Source organism: Amblyraja radiata, chromosome 4, assembly GCF_010909765.2.
Source record: "Amblyraja radiata isolate CabotCenter1 chromosome 4, sAmbRad1.1.pri, whole genome shotgun sequence".
NCBI classification, from domain to species: domain Eukaryota; kingdom Metazoa; phylum Chordata; class Chondrichthyes; order Rajiformes; family Rajidae; genus Amblyraja; species Amblyraja radiata.
Genome location: NC_045959.1, coordinates 117,330,906 through 117,358,537, shown reverse-complemented (window position 1 = coordinate 117,358,537; position 27,632 = coordinate 117,330,906). Strand labels below are relative to the sequence as shown.

Sequence of the window (27,632 nt, the reverse complement as noted above, 5' to 3'; positions counted from 1 at the left end):
CCTTCTAAACTCCAGCGAGTAGAGGCCCAGTGCCGTCAAACGCTCGTCATATGTTAACCCACTCATTCCTGGAATTATACTTGTAAACCTCCTCTGGACCCTCTCCAGAGTTAGCACATCCTTCCTCAGATATGGGGCCCAAATTTGCTCACAGTACACCAAATGCGGCCTGACCAGCGCCTTATAGAGCCTCAGCATTACATCTCGGTTTTTGTATTCCAGTCCTCTTGATATAAATTTTCCTTCCATACTACCGATTCACTTGCAAATCAGCTTTTTGGGAGTCCTGCACCAGCACTCCCAAGTCAATAGACAATAAGTGCAGGAGTAGGCCATTTGGCCCTTCGAGCCAGCACCGCCATTCAATGTGATCATGGCTGATCATCCCCAATCAGCACCCCTTTCCTGCCTTCTCCCCATATCCCCTGCTATTTTTAAGAGCCCTATCTAGCTCTCTCTTGAAAGCATCCAGACAACCTGCCTCCACCGTCCTCTGAGGCAGAGAATTCCACAGAGTCCCTTTGCACCTCTGATTTCTGGATTCTCTCCCCATTTAGAAAACAATCTACGCGCTTATTCTTATTACCAAATGCATGACTCCGCACTTTGCTGTACTGAATTTCATCTGCCACTTTTCTTCCCACTCTCCTATGTCTCCCCTGTCCAAGTTCTTCTGCAGAACCCTTGCTTCCTCTACACTGCCTGCCCCTCCACCTATCCACACTCACAGTCCCCCTCCGTGTCGGCATTTTCTAGGTTATGCTGATGAAAGGGGATCGGCACATTATGAAATCAGATCCCCCCCAGGATACATAAAGGTGATGAAAACATCTATTTAACCTGTGCACTTCAAACAAGAGTGCCCTTTTGCTGTGACATTCTTTGTACCTAACAAAAGATTTTCCTACAGCCTGAGAACATAAAAATACAGAGAAGAGTAGCAGGTCAGAGATAAAATTATATAATAAAAGCCGAAAAAACAAATTGCTACGGGAACCCAGTGGATCAGGCAGACTCCAGTCTGGTCCAGACTAAAACATCATATGTCCAGGCCCACTGATACAGTCTGAATCACTGAGTTCCTCCAGCACTTTTTTGCTCAAGATTCCAGCAACTGCAGTTCCTAATGTGTCTCTATAATAAAGACCATCGTATTCTTATGAAAAACATATGACAGAACTCCACATTTGAGGAAGGATATGCTGGCATTGGACAAGGTGCAGAGGTTTACAAAAACGATCCGGGGATGATTGGGTTAACGGATAAGGAGCATTTCAGGCTCTGGGCCTGTACTTGTTGAGTGTTTAGAAATATGAGGGGCGAAATAATGAAAGGCACAGATAGAATGGACGTGGAGAGGATATTTCCAGTAGTGGGAGAGTCTAGGACCAGAGGGTACGGCATCAGAATAAAATGATGTAAGTAAGTAAGTTTATTGGCCAAGTATTCACATACAAGGAATTTGCCTTGGTGCTCCGCCCACAAGTAACAACATGACATACAGTGACAGTTACGAATGACTCAGAAAACACTAAACATTAATAATTATAAAACATTAATGATAAAACACCATTGATCAAGCATGTGAACCAACAAAATACCAGATCAAATGTACCCTTTACAATGGAGATGAGGAGGAATTTCTTTAGCCAGAGTGTGGTGAATCTGTGGAATTCATTGCCACAGAAAGCAGTGGAAGCCAAGTCATTAGGTTTTTTAAAGCAGAGATTTATGGGTTCTTGTGTAGGAAGGAACTGCAGATGCAGGTTTATACAGAAGATAGGCACAAGTACTGGAGTAACTCAGCAGTTCAGGCAGCATCTCTGGCTAAAAAGGCTCCAGGTTTCTGATAGGTTCTTGATTAGTAAGGATGTCAAAGGTTACGGGGTGAAGGCAGGAGAATGAGGTGAGAGAGAGAAAAGGTCAGCTACGATCGAATGGTGGAGCAGACTCGATGGGCCAAATGACCTAATTTGGTTCTTATGTCTTATTGTCTAATAGGTACAGATTGGGTACAAAAGCAAAGATTCAGGACCATATGACTAAAACTCTCCATTTTTTTCAGATATATTATTCCCTCTTTTTTGTTGTTTTAGGAGTAAATTAAAAAACAGAGTTTCAAACCAGATAGTGAACAGAGGAAGAAATGTTGGCCAGGAAGTGAGAGAGAACTCTCCTCTATACTGGTAGAAAATCACTAATCCCAGTATTCACCACCAACAAACTTCCTGCTGGGATACAGCTAATCAACAGGAAAAATGAGAAACTGTATTAAAAACTGTTGCCTCCACTCCTGAGCCAAGGTCAAGCTAACTTCAGTCATTGACAACACTTGTTTAGCACAAGTTCAGCAGCTTGATACATTGTAAATGTAAGGAGATACCAGGTGGACCGAGGATAATACTCAAGGATGCTTTCAATGCCTACTTAAAAAAGTGTCACATTGATGAGGCATGACTGCTTTACATGAAAATGGACAATTCAGGATGACATTGAGAACCTTGAGCCCATGCATTGGGAGTGCACAGAAGACCTGGATACATGGTGTAAGAAGTGCATCACCTCCCAAACTAACTACTCATCCACCTCTACAGAACCCTGTGGCAGAGTCTATGGATCCCACATTGAGATCACCAGACATCACAGAAGCAACGGAAATCAGTAGCAACAGGTCATCCTCTAGCCAAAGGGAAGAAGATATTATCTCCAGTTTCTGAACGCTTTGGCAGTAGCTTCCAAGGCTATGATTAGAAATGAAATCACGAAAGTTCCCCACTGCGCTAACCCTAACTTTGAAGTATGAATCTGGAGTTCAGGTGCAGGCAGGTGGATTTTGCATTATTTATACATTTAGTCAAATGTGGATTATGTGGTAAATGAAATTAAAATTGCAGCTACCAATGTCAGAGCAGTGTCTACACTGCATCAGCCAAAAGCCAGGTTAGGAATTGCACTTTACATACTAGACAAGTAAATAATATTTTAGAAAATAGATAAATGGGGGGCACGGTGGCGCAGCGGTAGAGTTTCTGCCTTACAGCGCCTGATACCCGGGTCCAATGCTGACTACAAGTGCTGTCTGTACGGAGTTTGTACGTTCTCCCCATGTGGATTTTCTCCGGGTGCTTCGTTTTCCTCCCACATTCCAAAGACGTAGAGGTTTTAAGAATAAGGAGTAAGTCATTTAGAACGGAGACGAGGAAACACTTTTTCTCACAGAGAGTGATGAGTCTGTGGAATTCTCTGCCTCAGAGGGCGGTGGAGGCAGGTTCTCTGGATGCTTTCAAGAGAGAGCTAGATAGGGCTCTTAAAAATAGCGGAGTCAGGGGATATGGGGAGAAGGTAGGAACGGGATACTGATTGGGGATGATCAGCCATGATCACATTGAATGGTGGTGCTGGCTCGAAGGGCCGAATGGCCTACTCCTGCACCTATTGTCTATTGTCTATAGCATTATAGGTTAATTGGTTTTGGTAAATTGTCCCTAGTGATTATAAGAAAGTGCTAGTGTACGAGGATCGCTGGTCGGTGAACTCAGTAGGCCAAAGGGCCTGTTTCTGCACTGTATCACTAATTTATACCACACAAAATTTTGTTTTGCTTCCTTTCCCACACCAGACTTTCATAAGGTTTTATTCCTCAGTGTCTCTTGTTGGCCCCCATATCTTCCTCTTCTCCAAAGACTCAGAGACTGATGGAGGCTGGGTTACCTCGGGCAAGTAACTCTTCATTTTGAACAAAGATTGACATGTTGGCAGATTATTTAAACGCATTTTCACTCTATTTATAAATGACTTGGAAGAAAGATAGAAAGTCATGATTATCTGTTTGCTGACTACATTCATTTAGGTGACACCAGCAAATAGAGCAGAAAATTGCAATGGGATGTTCTCAGATTAAATTTGCAATCAAAGTATTCCAGCAGGGAGTTCAGTGTAGAAAACTGAGGTTGCCACTTCAGGCCAAAGGAAGACAAACAAGTCCATTTGAAAATGTAAAGTTGGAATCTCAGGAGCAGAAATCTGCTCAGGGCTAAAACTAAAACCTGATTGGAGCCTGGTCAATCCTAACCCAACTGAGTTTATTTTAGTTTAGAGATACAGCATGGAAACAGGCCCTTTGGCCCACCAATCAATCTCCGTACATTAGTTATTTACTACAAGGTACACAAAAATGCTGGAGAAACTCAGCGGGTGCAGCAGCATTTATGGAGCGAAGGAGATAGGCAACGTTTCGGGCTGAAACCCTTCTTCAGACTGATAGGGGGTGGGGGGAGGCGGGGAGAAGAAAGGAAAAAGGAGGAGGAGGAGCCCGAGGGCTGAGGAAGGGGAGGAGAAACCAAGGGTTAACAGAATTGTGAGAAATCAATGTTCATGCCACCAGGATGCAGACACTCCAAGCGGAATATGAGGTGCTGTTCCTCCATTTCCAGTGGTCCTCACTCTGGCCATGGAGGAGGCCCAGGACAGAGAGGTCGGATACGGAATGGGAGGGGGAGTTGAAGTGCTGAGCCACCGGGAGGTCAGGTTGGTTAATGCGGACCGAGCGGAGGTGTTCGGCGAAACGATCGCCAAGCCTAGGCTTGGTCTCACTGATATAGATCAGCTGACATCTAGAGCAGCGGATGCAATAGATGAGGTTGGAGGAGATGCAGGTGAACCTCTGTCGCACCTGGAACGACTGCTTGGGTCCTTGAATGGAGTCGAGGGGGGAGATAAAGCGACAAGTGTAGCATCTCTTGCGGTTGCAAGGGAAAGTGCCCGGGGAGGGGGTGGTACGGGAGGGAAGGGAAGAATTGACAAGGGAGTTACGGAGGGAGCGGTCTTTGCGGAAGGCAGACGGGGGGAGATGGGAAGATGTGACGAGTGGTGGGGTCACGTTGGAGGTGGCGAAACTGACGGAGGACTATTTTGTGTATGTGCCGGCTAGTGGGGTGAAAGGTGAGGACCAGGGGGACTCTGCCCTTGTTGCGAGTGGGGGGATGAGGAGAGAGAGCAGTGTTACGGGGTATGGTGCGTGCCTCATCTATAGTGGGGGAGGGGAACCCCGGAGAATACAGGAACACTCGGAGAATCTCCATTCAGATTCAGATTCAGATTCAATTTTAATTGTCATTGTCAGTGTACAGTACAGTACAGAGACACCAAAATGCATTAGAGATCCATACGGACACCGCCCATAGTCAGGATTGAACCCAGGTCTCTGACACTAAGGCAGCAGCTCCACCACTGTGACACTATGCCACAGCTCAAGAATTTAAGTTTCCTCATATGAATCCATCAAATCCTATATATATATCGTTCAGGCTTGGGCCAGGATGCAAGGTTTTACTGTGGAAAGGTAATGTGTTTTACAGGGTTTTTTTTACAGAAAAAGCACAAAGAAATATAGGGCAAGCACTAGTTAATTTTAAAAAGCTAGTGAACAAGAGGAAAATTGTGCTTGGGGTCAGAGGTTAGAGCTGAGGTAAAACAACGAGTACATTGCATCTGTATTCACCAAGGAGAAAGACATGGAGGACAGCGAGATCAGTGTGGCGAATACTGATATGCAAAAGCAGTTTGAAATCAAGAATGAGATGCTATTTGTCCTCTAGAAAAGCATTAAGGTGGATAAATCCCCAGGGCTTGAAGGGATCTATCCCAGGCTATTAGGAGAAGCAGGACACTGCAGAACCCTCGGCAAAGATGTTTACATCTTTTCTAGTTACAAGGAAAGGTCCTGGAGGTCTGGAGAGTACCCAATGTTGTTATAGGAGGAAAGTAGAAAGAATCCAGGGGATGATAGGCCAGTGAGACTCATGTCAGTCTCACGTTGGGAAGCTAATGGAGAGGATTCTTTAGGATAGGTGTAGGCGCCATTCACGCTTAGGCTAGTTACTGTTAGCATATTATATTATTTTGTCTATATATTTCTCGCAGTATTATTTTGAACACTTAGGGGTGGGCTTTTGATAGGTAGATGAAGTTTACATATATCATATCAGGAGAGGGAGTGGCCAGATCAGACGAGCAAGCACGGGAGAGAGAATACAGTTCTTACCAGTTGAGAGAGAGAGAGAACGGAAAGTTACAGCTTGTATGAGAATAAGGAATACCTGGTATGAATCATCTCTTTGTTTGTACAACTACTTCAATAAAGAATTATTTAAACTGGAACGAACGAATGACTGGAGGATCCGTTTTTTTTATCGTCTGCGTAAGTTCACTCCTACCTGCCTGTGTAGTAATGACAACGGAAAGTTGGACATTGGAAAAGTTTGAAATTGTCATTACAATAGGATTGACAGCCATTTGGAAAAGAACAAGCTGATTAGGGACAGTCAGCATGGCTAGGTAGGTGGCAGGTCATGTCTTACTAACTTGATTGAGTTTTATTGAGGGGGTGACGAAGGTGGTCGGTGAGGGTAGGGTGGTGGATGTTGTCTACATGGATTTTAGTGAAGCATTTGATAAAACCCCCCATGATAGACTGATCCTGAAGATTAAGACAGTGACTTGTTGGTATAAATCAGAACTGGCCTACTAATACAAGATTGAGGATTGAGATGGAAGGGCATTATTCAAGCTTGAGGCCAGTGGAGTTCCACAGGGTTCGGTGCTGGGACCTCTGTAGGTGGGTTGGTTAGTAAGTTTGCAGATGACACCAAGATTGCTGGAGTTGCAGTCTATGAGCAAAGGTTGTCAAATTACAGTACACAGTGGGATATAGATCAGTTACAGAAATGACATAGAAATGGTAGATGGAGTTTAATCCGAGCAAGTGGGAGGTCAAATGTAAAGTGAAATCTAAAGGTAATGGAAAGACCCTTAACACCATTAATGTGCAGAGGGATCTTGGGATCCTAATGCATTGCTCCTCGAAAGTGCCCACACAAGTAGATAGTGGTAAAGCAGGCATCTGGTATGCTTGCCTTCAGAGCATTGAGTATAAGAGTTACGGAGTCATGTTGGGCTTAGTAAGACATTTGTTAGGCTGCATTTGGAGTATTGCATACAGTTCTGGTTATCCCATTACAGGAAGGACATGTAGGATTTGAAGAGATTTACCAGAATGCTAACTGGATTAGGGGGTATTAACTATAAGGAGAGGATGGATAAACCTGGACTGTTTCTCTGAAGCATTGGAGGCTTGAGGGGAGACCTGCACAGTTTATTATTATTGTCACATGTTTATTATTCTTATTCAGAAAAAAGTACAATTAAAAGCTTTTTTGTTATGTGCTAACCAGTCAGCAAAAAGACTATACATGATTACAATCAAGCGGGTCACATTTAGTGCAAGATAAAGTCAATGTCTGCCATTTAATAGGATCACGGCAGACCAGATGGTAAACTCCCTGCTACATTGACCCCTGGCAACCTGTCACCCATTGCTTCTCAAGCACCTATCATCCAACATTGCTTTAAAAATATTCAAAGGCTTTGCTTCCACCATTCTTTTAGCGATAGTTACAAAGGCTCATATATAACACTATGAAATTTTGCTTCAACTCTGCTTAAATGGATGATTCCTTATTTTTATCTCTCTCAGAAGAGGGAATGTCTCTATGACGATCCCATAAGATGTTATGTTTCTCACTCTTCTGTACATGAGTGGATATAAATCCCACCTTTCTTCACATAAAACCTGGCTCGTTCCAGTTATTAGCGTGCTAACCGCCAGTGAGCTGCTTCCAGTGCATTAACACGCATCATTAAAGCAGAAGACCAACATTGTCCACGGTTCTCCAGATGATGTCTCACCAATGATCTATTTAACTGATGCACTATCTACTTTTGCATTCAAGGTGAATCATTTGGAAAATTGCTTTCAGTTACAAATCATCCAATATACAATACTAAGTTAAAACACCAATGCTACACTCCAATTATTTTAACCCATGCTGAGATACATATTCAGCTGAAAACAGCGCATGAAGTTAGAATCTGCCTGGAGAACTACATATACTTCAGTATAAAGATTCACTTAGAACTGTGTCGGTAGGGTTCCAACCCGAAACGTCACCTGGTCATTTTCACCAGAGATGCTGCCTAACATGTTGAGCTGCTCCAGCACTGACACTTGCCTTCCAAGCTCACATATGGAAAATGGATGGTGATCCTGGCTGGTGTCTGTCGAACTCTATTTCAATATTCTTCATTGTCACAGCACCCGACAGCAGTTATGGTCTAAAAGTAAGGTTAACTAAAGTACAATTGACTCCACAAGAATGAAAATCAATTAAGAGTGTTCCAAAAACATGGATAAAATCAGGTCAGTGCCTCTCATTCCATGCAATGGATCGTTAAGTCAACAAAAGCTCCCATCAAGTGTGCAAACTGAGGTGTCAGTCAACTTAAAACACTAGATAATAATGCTTTCCTACAACATTTTGTGCTGCTGGTTGGCCTCACCAATTAGTTGAAATAAAACTATTCTGCTTCATAACTTCTGTTCAGGCTTCTGAACACTGTCCATAAGCTTCTTGCCCACACCGACCAACATGACCCATCTACATGAGTCCCACATGCCTGCGCTTGGTCCATATCCCTCTACACCTGTCGTATCCATGTACCTGTCCAAATGTTTCTTAACCATTGCGGCACTACCTGCCTCAACTACCTCCTCCGGCAGCTCCTTCCATACACCCACCATCCTTCTCTGTGTGAAAAGGTTACTCTTCAGGTTCCTACTAAATCTTTCCCCCTTCACTTTCAACCTATGTCCTCTGGCTCGTGATTCACCTACTCTGGGCAAAAGACTCTGTGCGTCTACCTGATCTATTCCTCTCATGATGCAATGTATTTAGATTTCCAAAAAGCATTTCACAAGGTGTCACATAAGAGGCTGGTATCTAAATTACAAGCCCAAGGTATTGGAGGAAGTGCAATAGCATGGATTGAAAACTGGTTGTCACACAGAAAACAGAGAGCAGGAATAAATGGGTCAATTTCAGGCTGAAGGGGTGTAACTAGTGAAATCCCTCAGGATTCCACTAGTTCTGCGCCTCAATTGCTTACTGTTTACATAATGACCTGGAGGATGGAATGAAATTGAGATTGAGGCAGTGCAGCGTAGGTTCACGAGATTAATCCCTGGGATGGCGGGACTGTCATAAGAGGAAAGATTGAAAAGATTAGGCTTGTATTCACTGGAGTTTAGAAGGATGAGGGGGATCTTATAGAAACATATAAAATTATAAAAGGACTGGGCAAGCTAGATGCAGGAAAAATGTTCCCAATGTTGGGCGAGTCCAGAACCAGGGGCCGCAGTCTTAGAATAAAGGGGAGGTCATTTAAGACTGAGGTGAGAAAAAACATTTTCACCCAGAGAGTTGTGAATTTATGGAATTCCCTGCCACAGTGGGCAGTGGAGGCCAAATCGCTGGATGGATTTAAGAGAGAGTTAGATAGAGCTGTAGGGGCTAGTGGAGTCAAGGGATATGGGGAGAAGGCAGGCACGGGTTATTGATTGGGGACGATCAGCCATGATCACAATGAATGGCGGTGCTGGCTCGAAGGGCCGAATGGCCTCCTCCTGCACCTATTTTCTATGTTTCTATGTTTCTATGAAATGTAAGATATCCAGCACTTTATTTTTGATCCATAACAAAGCGTGTGATATCAAGACACTTGGAAAAATAATGACTGAGAGGAGTCAACGTGGGTTTATGAATAACAAAATCACATTATAATAATTTGATGTTTAAGAAAGAACTGCAGATGCTGGAAAAATCGAAGGTAGATAAAAATGCTGGAGAAACTCAGCGGGTGAGGCAGCATCTATGGAGCGAAGGAATAGTTGACGTTTCGGGTCTGAAGGAGGGTCTCGACCCGAAACGTCACCTATTCCTTCGCTCCATAGATGCTTCCTCACCCGCTGAGTTTCTCCCGCATTTTTATCTACCTTTAATAATTAGATGGTTTCTTTGACAGGATATCTCAGAGAATAGATGATGGGGGGTGTGGGGTCAATAGATGTAATGCTTTCAGATCTTCAGAAGGCCTTTGATAAGGTCCCACAAGGAGTTAGGTAAAGAAGGTTAGAGAAGTCCCAAAGGCTGAATTAAGTGTTGAAGAAGGAACTGCAGATGCTGGAAAATCGAAGGTAGACAAAAGTGCTGGAGAAACTCAGCGGGTGCAGCAGCATCTATGGAGCGAAGGAAATATTCCTTCGCTCCATAGATGCTGCTGCACCCGCTGAGTTTCAACAGCACTTTTGTCTACCGCTGAATGAAGTGCTGGCTAATGGATGGAAATCAAGAGGGATAGAATAACTAGGGTGACAAGCTGTGACTAATGGTATATCTTAGGACTGAGCCCAACTATTCATATCCTATGTCAGTGATTTGGCTGAGAGGCCCAAATGTACGTTTAATTTAGAGATACAGCATGGAAACAGGCCCTTCGGCCCACAGAGTATCTAAGAGACTGCAAGAAGAAGAGATTTTGTGGTGCAGAGAAGATTTACAATGATGTTGCCAAAACTCGAGGGCCTGAGCTATAGAGAAAGGTTGGGAAGGTTAGGTCAATATACATTGAAGTGCAGGAGGCTGAGGGGTGATCTTACACAAATGTAGAAAATCATGAGGGCAAAAGAGTGAATGCACAGAGCCTTTTTTTCACCAGGGTAGGGAAATCAAGAACTAGAGGTTTAAGGTGAAAGCAGAAAGTTCTAATAAGAACCTGAAGGGCATTTTTTTTTACACAGAAGCAGGTGGGTATATTGAATGAGCTGATGGGGAAGTAGTTCAGGCAGGTACTATAACAACATTTAAAAGAGATTTGGACAGACACATGGATCTGAAAGGTTTGGAGAGATATGGGCCAAACACTGGCAAATGGGACAAGCTTAGATGGGGCATTCTGGTCGGCATGGATGAGTTGTGCCCAAAGGCCTGTTTACTACCTCCCCCCCTCGACTCCATCCAAGGACCCAAATAGTCTTTCCAGGTGAGGCTTGCACCTCCTCCAACCTCATCTACTGCATCCGCTGCTCCAGGTGTCAACTTCTCTACATCGGCGAGACTAAGCGCAGGCTCGGCGATCGTTTCGCTGAACACCTCCACTCAGTCCGCCTTAACCTAACTGATCTCCCGGTGGCTCAGCACTTCAACTGCCCCTCCCATTCACAATCTGACCTTTCTGTCCTGGGCCTCCTCCATTGTCAGTGTGAGGCCCAGCGCAAATTGGAGGAACAGCGCCTCATATTTTGCTTGGGTAGTTTACACCCCAGCGGTATGAACATTGACTTCAGGTAGCCCTTGCTTTCTCTCTCCATCCCCTCCCCCTTCCCAGTTCTCCCACTAGCCTTACTGTCTCTGCCTACATTCTTTCTTTGTCCTGCCCGATATCAGTCTAAAGAAGGGTCTCGACCCGAAACGTCACCCATTCCTTCTCTCCATAGATTCTGCCTCACCCGCTGAGTTACTCCAGCATTTTGTGTCTACCTTCGATTTTATCCAGCGTCTGCAGCTCTTTCTCACACACGCTGTTTGACTCTAATTTGAAGAAGATGCAGACAACTTAAGTGGATGAGCAACAATATGGCAAGTGGTGTATAAAAATGAAAAAAAAATCCACTTCAGTAGAAGAAAGAGAAATTATGAGTTTTTTTTTTTTTGGAAGTGCTGATGTTCAAATGGTTCTTTATGCCCTGGTAAAAAAAATGGTGGAGCAGACCATTATAAAGACCAAGAATATGTTGGCATTTATTGCTGCTGGATTGGATATGCATACAAAAGTAAAGGTATCTTGCTGCAATGATAAGGTGCTTAGGATTATGTACAATACTGGTCTCAATACCTGGACAAGGATATACTTGTAACAGAGAGAGTCTGATGAAGATTTACCGACTGCTTCCTGCAGTGCTGGGTCTGTGAGATGAGGATAGATTATGTGAAAGATCTCCAATCTCTAGAGTTTAGGAAAATGAGTGATGACCTTACTGCGATGTACAAAGGGAACTCAATGGGGTGGAACGCTTGCCACCGCTATCAGCCTTGGAGGGCATCTACCACACACTGTGCCTCAGGAAGGCCGTCAGCATCCATAAAGACTCCTCACGCCCTTGTAACGGACTGTTCGAACTACTTCCCTCCAGCAGACGTTACAAGGCCTTCTACGCCCGAACCTCCAGACTCAGGAACAGCTTCATTCCCAGAGCTATAGCGGCTCTGAACTGGCCCTGCTGAGTGCCCCCCATCCCCCCTGGACTGTCTCCCTCGGATGGTCACGTCACACAGACACATCTGCACTTTAGTCTGTTTTGACTGTTTTACTGTTTTAATGTTCTTTTTACAAACCATGTTCTCGGGGTATCTAAATCTTATTAGTTATTTAAGTTATGACATCGGATGGAAGCTGCATACCAAATCTTGTTGCACTTATGTGCAGTGACAATAAAATATATTATTATTATTATTATTATTATTATTGGATGTTTCCCCTGGTTAAGGATTCCTAACCAGAGTTCACAATCTCAAAATAAAGGGTGGGCTATCTAGAACTGGAATGAGGAATGATTCTTTGGCTCAAGGTGATGAATCATTGGAATGTCAATCTCTGGGTGAAATGGAGCTAGACTTCTGCATGCTAAAAGGTTTCAAGAACATGGGGATAGGACAGGAGAATGGTGTTTGATGTAGATCATCCATGAAAGGTGGGGCCGAATGGCCTACTCCTGCATCATTTTTTAAATGTCCTTAACACTGCCCTGATAATTCGGAGCTCTATGAATTAAAAATCATCCTAACCACCGTTTGCTTTGCTCTCTCTAGACACCCAAAGTTCTTTGCTTCACTAAATAAGATGTGAATTAGATGCAATAGAATACACTTTCCACTTCCATGCTCTTGATAAATTCTCACCTGACAGGAAAGAACATAAATAATAGATGGAAAAATGTTCAGCTGTGAGCATTTGAATTTGGGCAAATTAATCGCCATGAGTTAAACACAGAGTGAGGCAGCACACTTTGCACAGCCTTCTGAGAAATGCATCACAAAATCAACCTCTTGCATAATTCGTCTCCCCTTCTTGCATCCCTGTGGGACATCGCCAACCACTGTACTGAGCCTGCTTTTTACCTGCTTCCTTTATACAACCTTCCCACTGCATCATCGGTCCAAAGGCACAAAATGGTGCTTCTCCCAATTAAATGACATCCATCAAATCCTCCTTGAAACTTCAATAAATCAGCCTCTGGCTTTTCTTTTAACATGCATTGAATAACAGACCAATCTTCAATCGTCTCTCTAGAATGTTCTTTGCTGCACAAAAAAATATTTAAATCACACGCGATGGAATAGAAACATAGAAAATAGGTGCAGGAGTAGGCCATTCGGCCCTTCGAGCCTGCACCACCATTCAATATTATCATGGCTGATCATCCAACTCAGTATCCTGTACCTGCCTTCTCTCCATATCCCGATACCTTTAGCCACAAGGGCCTTATATATTAAATATATTTAACATTTCCATCTTCCTGCTTAATAGAAGGGAAATGTTTGGGTGTGACCATGGACTTTGGGCGTGAGTCACAATGGGAAAACCTGTCTTGATACTTCAATTGCAGAGTCTAATTTTAGTATAATTTGTACATTTAATGCTGACCTGATCTTCTAAAAATATTGAATGGAGATGATTAGCCATCAATGAGCTGCCTAGTTGGATGGAGCTACAATCTCCTTGTTACATATCAGCCTATTCAGTCATTACTGGAGCACCAACTTCTCTTCATGGTCCTAGTGAGACCACACCTGGAGTATTGTGTGCAGTTTTGGTCCCCTAATTTGAGGAAGGACATTCTTGCTATTGAGGGAGTGCAGCGTAGGTTTACAAGGTTAATTCCCGGGATGGCGGGACTGACATACGCTGAGAAAATGGTGCAGCTGGGCTTGTACACTCTGGAGTTCAGAAGGATGAGAGGGCATCTCATTAAACATATAAGATTGTTAAGGGCTTGGACACGCTGGAGGCAGGAAACATGTTCCCGATGTTGGGGGAGTCCAGAACCAGGGGCCACAGTTTAAGAATAAGGGGTAAGCCATTTAGAACGGAGACGAGGAAACACTTTTTCTCACAGAGAGTGGTGAGTCTGTGGAATTCTCTGCCTCAGAGGGCGGTGGAGGCTGGTTCTCCGGATACTTTCAAGAGAGAACTAGATAAGGCTCTTAAAAATAGCGGAGTCAGGGGATATGGGGAGAAGGCAGGAACGAGGTACTGATTGTGGATGATCAGCCATGATCACATTGAATGGCCTGCTCCTGCACCTATTGCCTATTGCCTATGTATAAATCCAGAATCAACAAATTGACCCCCTGGGTAGGGGAAATTTACCCCAGGTTGGGAACCCTTGCATTAGGGTCTTTTTATCCTTACAATTCCTCCGTTCTATCCATACTGATTCTGCATCTCCTGCATTCTCTGCCTCAGAGGGCGGTGGAGGCAGGTTCTCTGGATGCTTTCAAGAGAGAGCTTGATAAGGCTCTTAAAAATAGCGGAGTCATGGGATATGGGGAGAAGGCAGGAACGGGGTACTGATTGGGGATGATCAGCCATGATCACAGTGAATGGCGGTGCTGGCTCGAAGGGCCGAATGGCCTACTCCTGCACCTATTGTCTATTGTCTATTGTCCTGAAGCAAAATACTTCAAATGTCCAGATCTATTCTGGGTCCCTCCTATTTCCCCTCTAAACTGTTTCTCAACAACATCATTATTTTCTGAACAGATACCAGCAGCGAGCTTGAACCCTCAACTTGAGCAAATGAAACTGCAGATGCCAGAAACCTGAAACAAAACCAGAGAGTACTGGAAACACACAGCGGGTCAGGCAGCATCTGTGGGTAGAGAAACAGAATTAAACTCTCTTTGCAACTGAGAACTGAAAACAAGTTAGTTATGGAGAAGGTGGGCAAGGTGGGTTGGACAAAGTATGAGACCAGGGTTGCCATGGTGATAAATTGTTGAAGTTACAAAACACAAACTCATGAAAGTAAAAGCTTTGAAATGCACGGCTGTTGAAGATCGCACTGGATAAGGGGGAATAACGAACAAATATCACTGGAGATACGAGAAACTGCAGATGCTGGAATTTTGAGAAAAACACAAAGTGCAGGAGGAACTCAACAGGTCAGGCAGCAGCTGTGGAGGGAATGGACAGATGACATTACAGGTTGGTACATTTCTTCATAGGTAAATATCACAAAATAGTGGCCTATGGTAGAACTGGGCAGTTCTGGTGCAGACTAGAGAGAGTTACCTGAAGTTGAATTCAACAGAGTCTTCAACATATGAGCTGTTCCTCAAGCTTCTGTTCTGCGTCATTATAATTGTGCAGGAAGTCAGACTGATCAGGGTGGGGATGAGGTGGAGAATTAAAGCAACAGGAAACTCATGGGCGCGCAGTGGTCCATCCATCTTGATCTCGCTGCTGTACCTAAATTGTCTTAACTCCGATCCAACATCCAAACATCCAACAATGGAGCAACAGAGACATTCTCCAGCTAAGTTTTGGAAAGAATGGATCTTTGTTCTCTTTCACATCTATTTCCAACTGCATTTGCAAAGCACCTGTTCCACCCGGCAGCCGCCAGCAGCCGTGATACCTGACAGCAGGTGAACGAATGAGCACATCTTCATAGGGTCACGTCCACCCATTGTGACATTACCTGACTCAGCCCTGCCTCTGTTTGTCTGTTAAAAACATTGTTCATGCCCAGATTACTCTAGGTGTGAGTGTGACCTTCCCAATGCACCTCTGTCCTCTTCCACCTTCTACACTCCATACATTTGAGATTAAGAACCCTGGTCCCTTGAGGTCCAACACAAACCATTTTCTCTTCACCTTGGTTTGTGCTCACTGACATTTACTGTGGCTCTCTTTTTTTAAATCCTCCTCCAGTTTCCAAGTTCTTCTGCAGTCTCGGTCCCAACCCGAAACATCATCTCTCCATAGACACAAAATGCTGGAGTAACTCATTCGGACAGGCAGCATCTCTAGAGAGAAGGAATGGGTGACGTTTCAGGTCGAGACCCGGGACCCCTCGACCCGAAACATCACCCATACCTTCTCTCTAGAGTTACTCCAGCATTTTGTTTCTATCTTTGATTTAAACCAGCATCTGCAGTTCTTCCCTACATCATCTCTCCATGTTGTCCAGAGATGCTGTCTGACCGGTTGAGTTACTCCAGCACTTTGTGTCTGTTTTTGTAATCCAACATCTGCAGTTCCTTGTAACTCCTCTAGCACCGGCCTTTGATCAAACTTCAATGTAATGGGTTCAACCTGCTAGGTTTTTCTCTTTCTTCCCATAAAACTGCCTTTTTGACAAAGATTTTCTTTAGACTTTGGAGATACAGTGTGGAAGCAGGCCCTTCGGCCCATCGAGTCTGCGCCGACCAGCGATAGCCCCGCACTATCCTGTACCCTAGGGACAATTTACAATTTTTACCGAAGCCAATTAATCTACAAACCTGCAAATTTTTTAATTGTGGGAGGAAACCTGAGCAACCAGAGAAATCCCACAAAGTCTCAGAGACGACTTACAAACTCCGCACAGACAGCACCCGAAGTCAGTATCGAATCTGGCGCTGCGAGACAGCAACTCTACCGCTGCGCCACTGTGTCCCCCCCCCCTTCATGGTCTCACCTGATATTTCCTTGTGAAGTCTACGGCTGGGTTAAGTTGCTCATGCTTCTGTGCACTATCCTGGGCATGTTTCCACACACAAACACAAGTGGAGACAATAGCAAAACCCACATTTTAACCATGCAGGTACCATCCCATTCAGAACAATTGTCCGGATCCATGACTTCAACAAGCCATTGATCGACCATGGTAAACCTCCTGTGATGACTCAGAGGGCCGATGGACCTGTTTCCGTGCTGTATCTCTAAGTCTAAAGTCTATAGTTAGTAGTATATTAAATGTAGTGCTCAATCTTTCTCTTTCCTGCATGGTGGAGTGGTGATAGTTACTGCCTTACAGCACCAGAGACCCGGGTTCGATCCTGACCATGGGTGCTGTCTGTGTGGAGTTTGTACGTTCTCTCCGTGGGATTTCTCCGGCTGCTGTGGTTTCCTCCCACACTCCAAAGATGTACAGGTTTGTAGGTTAATTGGCTTGATATAATGTTAATTGTCCCTAGTGTGTGTAGGATAGTGTTAATGAAATTCAGTCCCTTGCGAGGGGTGATATAGAATCAGGAGATGCAGAATCAGTATGGATAGAACGGAGGAATTGTAAGGATAAAAAGACCCTAATGCAAGGGTTCCCAACCTGGGGTAAACTTCCCCTACCCAGGGGGTCAATTTGTTGATTCTGGATTTATACATAGGCAATAGGTGCAGGAGTAGGCCATTTGGCCCTTTGAGCCAGCACCGCCATTCAATGTGATCATGGCTGATCATCCACACTCAGTATCCCGTTCCTGCGTTCTCCCCATATCCCCTGACTCCGCTATTTTTAAGAGCCTTATCTAGCTCTCTCTTGAAAGTATCCAGAGAACCTGCCTCCACTGCCGTCTGAGGCAGAGAATTCCACAGAATCACCACTCTTTGTGAGAAAAAGTGTTTCCTCGTCTCCATTCTAAATGGCTTACTCCTTATTCTTAAACTGTGGCCCTTGCTTCTGGACTCCCCCAACATCGGGAACATGTTTCCTGCCTCTAGTGTGTCCAAGCCCTTAACAATCTTATATGTTTCAATGAGATTCCCTCTCATCCTTCTAAACTCCAGAGTGTACAAGCCCAGCTGCTCCATTCTCTCAGCATATGACAGTCCCGCCATCCCGGGAATTAACCTTGTAAACCTACGCTGCACTCCCTCAATAGCAAGAATCCTACGCTGCACTCCCTCAATAGCAAGAATATCTTTCCTCGTTGACTGTGTTTGGTTCTGGTATACCAGTATCTGTTCATCATTAGTTGTTCATAAATAAGTGAAATAACATTGTTATGTGCTATTAAAGTTGCCAGGGGTAAACGGGACGAAAAAGGTTTGGAACCCCTGCCCAAATGGGAGTTATCTACAGGCCCCCAAACAGTAGCCTGGATATAGGGTGCAAGAATCAAGAGTTAAAATTGGCATGTAGCAAAGGTAATGCTACGGTTGTTATGGGAGATTTCAACATGCAGGTAGACTGGGAAAATCAGGTTGGTACTGGACCCCAAGAAAGGGAGTTTGTAGAGTGTCTCCGAGATGGATTTTAGAGCCGCTTGTACTGGAGCCTACCAGGAAGAAGGCAATTCTGGATTTGAGTAATGAACCGGATTCGATAAGGAACTCAAGGTTAAGGAGCCATTAGGAGGTAGTGACCATAACATTTTAAATCTACAATTTGAGAGAAAAGGGATAATCAGAAGTGTCAGTATTACAGTTGAGCAAAGGGGATGAGGGATGAGCTGGCCAAAGTTGACTGGAAAGAGACCCTAGCAGGGATGACTCTGGAACAACAATGGCAGGTATTTCTGGGAATAATACAGAAGGTGCAGGATCAGTTCATTTCAAAAAGGAAGAAGGATTCTAAGGGGAGTAAGAGGTGAATGTAGCTGACAAGGGAATTCAGGGACAGTATAAAAATAAAAGAGAAGTATAACATAGCAAAGATGAGCGTGAAGCCAGAGGATTGGGAAACTTTTAAAGAGCAACAGAAGATAACTAAAAAGGCAATACGGGGAGAAAAGATAAGGTACGAAGGGTAAGCTGGCCAAGAATATAAAGGAGGATAGTAAAAGCTTCTTTAGGTATGCGAAGATGAAAAAATTAGTTAAGACAAATGTGAGTCCCTTGAAGACAGAAACAGGTGAATTTATTATGGGGAACAAGGGAATGTCAGATGAGTTGAACAGGTACTTTGGATCTGTCTTCACTAAGGAAGACACAAACAATCTCCCAGATGTACTAGTAGCCAGAAGACCTAGGGTGACAGAGGAACTGAAGGAAATTCACATTAAGCAGGAAATGGCGTTGGGTAGACTGGTGGGACTGAAGGCTGATAAATCCCCAGGGCCTGATGGTCTACATCCCAGGGTACTTAAGGAGGTGGCTCTCGAAATCGTGGATGCATTGGTGATCATTTTCCAATGTTCTATAGATTCAGGATCAGTTCCTGTGGATTGGAGGGTAGCTAATGTTAGATGGAGGGATTAACTGGTTTAGATTAAGGGATTAAAAGTAACATTAGCAAATTTGCAGATGACACAAAGCTGGGTGTCAGTGTGAACTGTGAGTAGGATGCTATGAGGATGCAGGATGACTTGGTTGAGTGGGCAGATGCATGGCAGATGCAGTTTAATGTGGATAAACGTGAGGTTAACCACGTTGGTGGCAAGAACAGGAAGGCAGATTATTATCTGAATGGTGTCACGTTAGAAAAAGGGGAAGTACAATGAGATCTGGTTGTCCTTGTACATCAGTCACTGAAAGTAAGCATGCAGGTACAGCAGGCAGTGAAGAAAGCGAATGGCATGTTAGCCTTTATAACAAGAGGAGTTGAGTATAGGAGCAAAGAGGTCCTTCTGCAGTTGTACAGGGCCCTGGTGAGACTACACCTGGAGTATTGTGTGCAGTTTTGGTCTCCAAATATAAGGAAGGACATTCTTGCTATTGAGTGAATGCAGTGTAGGTTTACAAGGTTAATTTACGGGATGGCAGGACTGTCATATGCTGAGAGAATGGAGCGGCTGGGCTTCTATACTCTATAATTTAGGAGGATGAGAGGGTTTCTTATTGAAACATATAAGATTATTAAGGGAGGGGACACGCTAGAGGCAGGAAACACGTTCCCGATTTTGGTGGGCCACAGTTTAAGAATAAGGGTTAGGCCATTTAGAACAGAGAGAGTGAAAAACTTTTTCATCCAGAGAGTTGTGAATCTGTGGAATTCTCTGCCTCAGAAAACAGTGGAGGCCGATTCTCTGGATGCTTTCCAAGAGGGAGTTAGATAGAGCTTTTAAAGATAGCGGAGTCAAGAGATATGGGGAGAAGGCAGGAACGGGGTACTGATTGTGGATGATCAGCCATGATCACAGTGAATGGCGGTGCTGGCTCGAAGGGCCGAATGCCCTACTCCTGCACCTATTGTCTATTGTCTATTGTCTATAATGAGTGGGGATCGTTGGTCGGTGTGGACTCAGTGGGCCGAAGGGCTTGTTTCCACACTGTATCTATAAACTAAACTAAATTAACTTGCTTTCTCTGACTGTATCAGAATTTGCCAATTCTACTGTGGGTCATTGGACTGTGATTGTTAAATGACTTAAATAAGGTGAATGATTCAGAACATAAAAATGCTGGCCGCTCCTAATGAACACTAACACTTTTATAATTCAGTATTAACACAAATATTTAGTTAACACTAGCACGTTATTTAAACAGGAGGGCACAGCGGTGCAGCTGGTCGACCTGGTAGAGGTACAGTGTGGAAACAGGCTCCTTGTCCCACTAAATCCATCGATCTCACTGGTTCTCACTAGGTACAAGTGGCATTAAAGTAACATCTTCAAATCTCCATAGTGGGAGACCGCTTTTCGGAGCTCCCGCAACGGCAACTTCACCCGCCCGAGTTGCGAGGCTTTAACGGCCTCAGGACTTGCCATCGCCCGCCGGGGGCTTTAACATCGGTAGAAGAATGGAACACAGGGGAGAGACAAGACTTTACCTTCCATCACAGTGAGGAGGAGATTCACTGTGATGGATGACTGTGTAAATTGTGTTGGTTGTGTGTCTTGGTTCTTTTCTTCTTGTATGTAGGACTGCAGAAACCAAATTTTGTTTGAACTTCATTGAGTTATTCATTTGAATAAATTGTATTGTATTGTATTGTATTGTATTGTAGATGCCCACAGTTTTATCTATTTATCTTGACAGTGTGGTGGGAACTTACAGCAATTCCTAAAAAAGTTGAAACAACGGTTCTTCCCCCTCCATTCCCAAATGGTTTTGACAATGCCATGGGAGCTGGTGTAACACAAGCAAGTAATAATGATAGGGGTGCATCAGTCAATGAACTGGGGTTGGGGTATTTCTGGGTTAGAAATTTACACGTTCACACAAGTTATAGGAGTAGAATTAGGCCATTCAGCCCATCAAGTCTACTCCGCCATTCAATCATGGCTGATCTCTGTCTCCTCGTCTTATTTTCCTGCCTTCTCCCCATAATCCTTGACACCCGTTTCCTCAATTGGGACATATGAAGATTAGAGAGAAAGTGACAAGAGTGTTGAACTCAGTCCGCCGAGACCTCTGGGATGTCCCGGTTACCAACCATTTAAACGCCCCGTCCCATTCCCATCCTAACCTTTGTGTCCTTTGGTCTCCTCTATCGCCAGGGTGAGCCCGGATGCAAATTGGAGGAACAGCATCTCATATTTTGCTTGGGTAGTTTACAACCCAACAGTTTGAACATTGAATTCTCTAATTTAAAATAGCTTCTAATTATACTACTCTCCCCATTCCCCTCCCCTCTTGTCCCCTTTCTCCACCCTAGTCATTTTACCAGTTCCACAGTTCTCCACATTGTTTCCCTCTTGAGATCACACCTTCCCCGACCAGGCACCACCCGCCCTGAGGTCATTTCTCACCGGCCTTGATTGGTCCTGGTTTGTTTGTTCATTTGGTTTTTTTTCTTAACTGCCAAGATGGCGTCCAACGCAGGTGACTATTTGCGAGCTGGCCACAGAAGCAGATCTACAATCACATATTACAATCGCTCCACACTCTTAAATCTCACTACACTGTAAGCGGTTCGATTGTAATCATGTATTGTCTTTCAGCTGACTGGGTAGCACGCAACAAAAGCTTTTCACTGTACCTCGGTACACATGACAATAAACTAAACTGTAGTACTTCAAGGTCAGAAATGGCATCTCAGGCACTAACCTGCTGAAGGTGTCGAGAGTTCACAAGAAAGAGAGCTTGCTGTTCCGTGGAATTCATTGCCACAGAAGGTTGTGGAGGCCACTTGAATGGATATTTTTAAGGCGGTGATTGACAGATCCTTGATTAGTAACGGTGTCGGACTTATGGGCGAAGGCAGAAGAATGGGGTGGCGAGGGAAAGATAGGTCAGCCATGATTGAATGGCGGAGTAGCCTTGATGGGCCGAATGGCCTCATTCTGCTCCTAGAACTTAGGAACATGAACTTCTACATCTACGACCATGGCTGACAAGAAAAGTATAAAACTAAAAGAGAAGGCGTATAACATTGCAAAGATTAGTGGGAAGCCAGAGAATAGGGAAGCTTTTAAAGAACTACAGATGGTAATTAAATCGGCAAAATGGGGAGAAAAGATGAAATATGAAGGTAAGCTAACTAATAATATAAAAGACGATAGCAAGAGTTTCTTCAGTTATATAAAGAGGCAAGAGTGGGCAGCTGGGCAATAATGCAGGAGAACAAATAATGGATAATGGGAAATAAATAAATTGCAGATGAGTTTTTGCATCAGTCTTCACAGTGGAAGATACCGCCAATGAAGTTCAAGAGAGTCAGAGTGTGGAAGTTAATGGAGTGGCTATTACCAGGCAGAAGGTGCTTGGAAAGCTGAAAGGGCTGAAGGTGGGATAAGATAATTTACCTGGACCGGATGGACTGCACCCTCGGGTTCTGAAAGAGGTGGTTTTAGAGATTGTGGAGGCGTTGATAGTGATATTTCAAGAATCGCCAGAGACAGGAGTAGTCCCAGATGATTGGAAAATTGCCAATATTACCCCGCTGCACAAGAAGGGAGCAAAGCAGAATAGTGGGGACTATAGGCCGGTTAGTCTGGCTGGTGGTTGTTAAGATTTTAGAGTCCATTATCAAGGATGCGGTTACGGAGTACTTAGAAGTTCACGGCAAAATAGACCGAAGTCAGCATGGCTTTGTGAAGGCGAGGTCTTGCCTGACAAATTTTCTGGAATTCTTTGAAGAGGTAAATAGCAGGACAGACCAAGGAGATTCAGTAGATGTTGTTTACCTCGATTCTCAGAAAGCCTTTGATAAGGTGCCACACGTGAGGCTGCTAAGGAAGATGAGAGACCACGGTATCAAAGGGCAGATACCAGCATGGATATCATGTTGGCTGGATGGCAGAAGGCAAAGAGTGGCAATAAAGGGGGCTTTTTCTGGTTGGCTGCCAGTGACTAGCGGAGTTCCACAAGGGCTCGGTGCTGGGGTCGCTACTCTTCACGTTGTATATTAATGATTTGGATGAGCGGATCGAAGGCTTTGTGGCCAGGTTTGCAGATGATATGAAAATAGGTGAAGATGCAGCTAGTGTAGAGAAAGCAGGGACTCTGCAGAAGGACTTGGACAGGTTGGGAGAGTGGGCAGAGAAGTGGCAGATGGAATAAATGTGGTCATGCATTTTGGTAATTGGAATAAAGGCGTAGATTATTTTCTAAATGGGGAGAGAATCCAGAAATCGGAGATGCAAAGGAACTTGGGAGCGCTGGTGCAGGATTCCCAAAACGTTAATCTACAAATCGAATAGGTAGTAAAGAAAGCAAATGCAATATTAGCATTTATTTTGAGAGGGCTTGTATACAAAAACAGGGATGTAATGCTGAGGCTCTATAAGTCGCTGGTCAGGTCGCACTTGGAATATTGCGAGCAATTTTGGGCCCCATATCTGAGGAAGGATGTGCTGGCTCTGGAGAGGGTCCAGAGGAGGTTTACAAGAATGATCCCAAGAATGAGTAGGTTAACATACGATGAGCATTTGATGGCACTGGGCCTGTACTCGCTGGAGTTGGAGAATGAGGGGGAACCTCATTGAAATGTACAGATAGTGAAAGGCCTGGATAGATTGGATGTGGAGAGGATGTTTTCACTAGTGGGAGTCCAGGACGTTCTTATTGGAAGTAGATGAGGAGGAATTTCTTTAGGGTGGTGAATCTGTGGAATTCTTTGCCACAGAAGGCTGTGAAGGCAAAGTCAGTGGATATTTTAAAGGCAGAGATAGATAGATTTTTGATTAGTCGTGTGTTAGGTATTATGGGGAGAAGGCAGGACAATGGGGTTAAGAGGGAGAGATAGATCAGCCATGATTGAATGGCAGAGTAGACTTGATGTGCCAAATGGCCTAATTCTGCTCCTATCTCCTATGATCTTATAATCTTGTGATGATCCATGCCATGCGATACGAGTCTTGCTTTGGGTTTCGATCGGGTTTGCATTACAAAACTTACCGCAGAAACAAGTTGGCACTCACCTGCAGATAGCTCCAACATTTTCCATGACGTAGCATTGCCCGCCATTGTAGCAGTAATTTGGGGCCATGTCGCAGATGGACTTGCAGGACTTATTCTGCTTCAGATACCCCAGTTGGCACTCCTTCCTGCCTTCGCCAAAGAAAAGTGGAGACAGACTAATGTCTTGTCTGGTCTCCGAGTCAGAGGTGTCAGTGAAGACAGTGAGGTAGGATTCTGAAATGAAGTCCAGGTTGGACGCCGTTTGCCTGGTGACGTCTTCCTCCCTCACTAGCATGGTCTGTACCTTGGGAGAGACTGTGGTCAGTCGAAGTTCCTTCTCACTGGCCATTTCATCCCAATAATGTAATGTGGCCAGTTCAACGCCAGAAACGCCACCATCAGGTGAAGGAGTCAGGGCAGGAAGTCCTGGCAAAAACTCTTTTGTGGAGTCCATGTTGAATGACGTAATAGACACATCTAGATCTTCAAGCGTGGCAAATTTATCAGAAGTGCCAACTGTGGCATCATAATCTGTGGGTAGATCGGAAGGCTCACTTGTTGTAAGGGGGAGATAGGCAGGGATGGTGCTCAGCTCAGACCACAGATGCATCTCCAGGTCCACCTGTGCATAGTCAGTGCTTCCTTCCATGCCCTGGGCCGGGAGGTCGGTGGCCTCTTCAAAGCTGACCAGCTTGGCATCCTGGTTCCCTTTCAGCATGGTGGTCCCTCTCATGAGGCCGAAGGTCTCTCCACTTCCCTCAACACCTTTAATCAGGTCCAAGCTGTTCGAAGGGTTGGCCAGGGTGAGCGGCTCCTCTTCCGAGATGCCCTCAGCCTTCCGGCAGCCTGGGCAGTCCTCGGGCTCCTCGACCGGGCGAGGGGAGGTGCCCAGTAACTCCGACGCAGACTGACTGCCGTTCGTTCCCAACTCCCAGTCCACCGCACCGATGCGAGCACCAGAATCCTGTTCCTCTCCGTGAGCCTGCCCTTCCACTGACCTCGCCTGCAATCCACCCATCGGAGTCTGCGGCTCTCCTGGAGTTGGCCAGGCGGAGGTGCTGGGGACAGTGGAAGCATTCAGGAGATCCTTAAGATGGGGAACATGCTGCACGACTGTCTGGGCCTCTGGAGTCGGGGAACCGGTGGGGACTGGGGAGCTCTGAGCGACTAGCGCGGCAGACGTGGTCTCCTCAGCAGGGGAAGGTGACACAGAAACATCTGATCCTGGAACAGAGAGAAATAAGAATGAGACGGGAGAGATAACAGATAAGTGGAACTCAGAACATAGGAGGCACAAACCCTTTGGCCCACAATGTCCGTTCAAACATGATGCCAAGTTAAACTAATCACTCTGGCTGCACATAATCCATATCCTTCCATTCCCTCAATATCCATGTGCCTAAAAGCCTCTTAAATGCCACTATCATATGCTTTCAAGAGAGAGCTAGATAGGGCTCTTAAAAATAGCGGAGGCAGGGGATATGGGGAGAAGGCAGGAACGGGGTACTGATTGGGGATGATCAGCCATGATCACATTGAATGGCGGTGCTGGCTCGAAGGGCCAAATGGCCTACTCCTGCACCTATTGTCTATTGTCGATTGTCATATCTGCCTCCACCACCATCCCAGGCAGCCAGTTACAGGCACCCAACACCCTCTGTAAAAATATTTGCCCCACGCATCTCCTTTAAACTTTGCTTCTCTCACCTTAAAGCAATGTTCTCTCGTCTTTATATTTTCACCCTGGGAAAAAGTTCTGATTGTCTACCCTATCTATGCCTCTCATAATTTTATATACTTCCACTCAACCTCCGGCATTCTGGAAAAAGCAGTCCAAGTTTCTCAAATTGTTCCTTATACTAATAGCCCCGAATAGAGGCAGCACTCTGGTAAACCTCTGAAAACATTTGACATACTGTGTTTTGTCCAGACATCCATTTGAAGATGAGGGGGAAAGATTTAATAGGAACCTGAGGGGTAACTTTATTACACAAAGGATGGTGGGTTTATGGAACGAGTTGCCAGAAGAGGTAGTTGAGGCAGGTGCTACGTATCATAACGTTTAAGTGACATTTGGACAGGCACAAGGTTTATGGGCCAAGCACAGGCAGGTGGGACTAGTGTAGATGGGGTATGTTGGTCGGTATGGTCAAGTTGGGCTGCAGGGTCTGTTTCCACGCTGCATAACTCCATGTACATGTGCCCATGCAAAATAATGTACAGACAGAATTGAAAATACTCCAGAATATAATTATATATGATATGCAGATGTACAGAGGATGGAACCAGGGGCCACAGTTTAAGAATAAGGGGTAAGCCATTTAGAACGGAGACGAGGAAACACTTTTTCTCACAGAGAGTTGTGAGTCTGTGGAATTCTCTGCCTCCGAGGGTGGTGGAGGCCGGTTCTCTGGATGCTTTCAAGAGAGAGCTAGATAGGGCTCTTAAAGATAGCGGAGTCAGGGGATATGGGGAAAAGGCAGGAACGGGGTACTGATTGGGGATGATCAGCCATGCATCATAGAAACATAGAAATTAGGTGCAGGAGTAGGCCATTCGGCCCTTCGAGCCTGCACCGCCATTCAATATGATCATGGCTGATCATCCAACTCAGTATCCCGTACCTGCCTTCTCTCCATACCCTCTGATCCCCTTAGCCACAAGGGCCACATCTAACTCCCACAAGGGCCACATCTAACTCCCGTGGTGCTGGCTCGAAGGGCTGAATGGCCTACTCCTGCACCTATTGTCTATTGTCTATTGTCTATTGGAACAACTATTTTTTGAAAAGCACTATGCACTTGTTGATCATAGTCATTGTGCATGTGACATCTGTGTCTATCTGAAATGGTCCGTAACAATAGCAAAACCTGTGGATGCTGGAAATCTGAAGAGTAACCAAAAATACATTGGAGACGCTCAGCAGGTCAGACAGCACCTGCAGAGAGTAAGAGAAGTTTAACATTAAAGTGCTCAGTTCATGTGGCATCTATAATTAATGAATGTCTTTTCTATATAATTAAAAGCAGAAAAATCCTGACATGCTCAGCAGGTCAATGAGCTCTGTGGCAAGCAGAACAGCTTTAACATTTATATCCTTCTTCAGCAATGTATTAGGAATAGAAGTTGATGGCATAGAATGAATAAGTTTATTGGCCAAGTATTCACATACAAGGAATTTGCCTTGGTGCTCCGCCCACAAGTGATAACATGACATACAGTGACAGTTAGGAATGACACATAAAACATTAAACATTAAAAATAAAACATCATTCATTAAACGTGAATTAAATAAAATACCAGAGCAAAAGGAGGCTACAGATTTTTGGTTATTGAGTAGAGCTACTACTCATGGAAAAAAACTGTTTTTATGTCTGGCTGTGGCAGCTTTGACAGAACGGAGTCGCCTTCCAGAAGGAAGTGATTCAAAGAGTTTGTGGTCAGGTTGAGAGGGGTCAGAGATGATCTTG

The 27,632-nt window shown here is 44.6% G+C and overlaps 1 protein-coding gene across 3 annotated transcripts in view; it reads right to left on the bottom strand.

The window, feature by feature from the left end:
• cspg5 (chondroitin sulfate proteoglycan 5) overlaps positions 1-27,632 on the bottom strand; it is a 72,516-nt gene that overhangs the window by 28,480 nt on the left and 16,404 nt on the right. For all 3 annotated transcript variants that reach the window (XM_033020342.1, XM_033020340.1, XM_033020341.1), the window contains exon 2: positions 24,183-25,386. In XM_033020342.1, the coding sequence (XP_032876233.1) occupies positions 24,183-25,386 (1,204 nt within the window). The remainder of the gene's footprint in view (positions 1-24,182; positions 25,387-27,632) is intronic.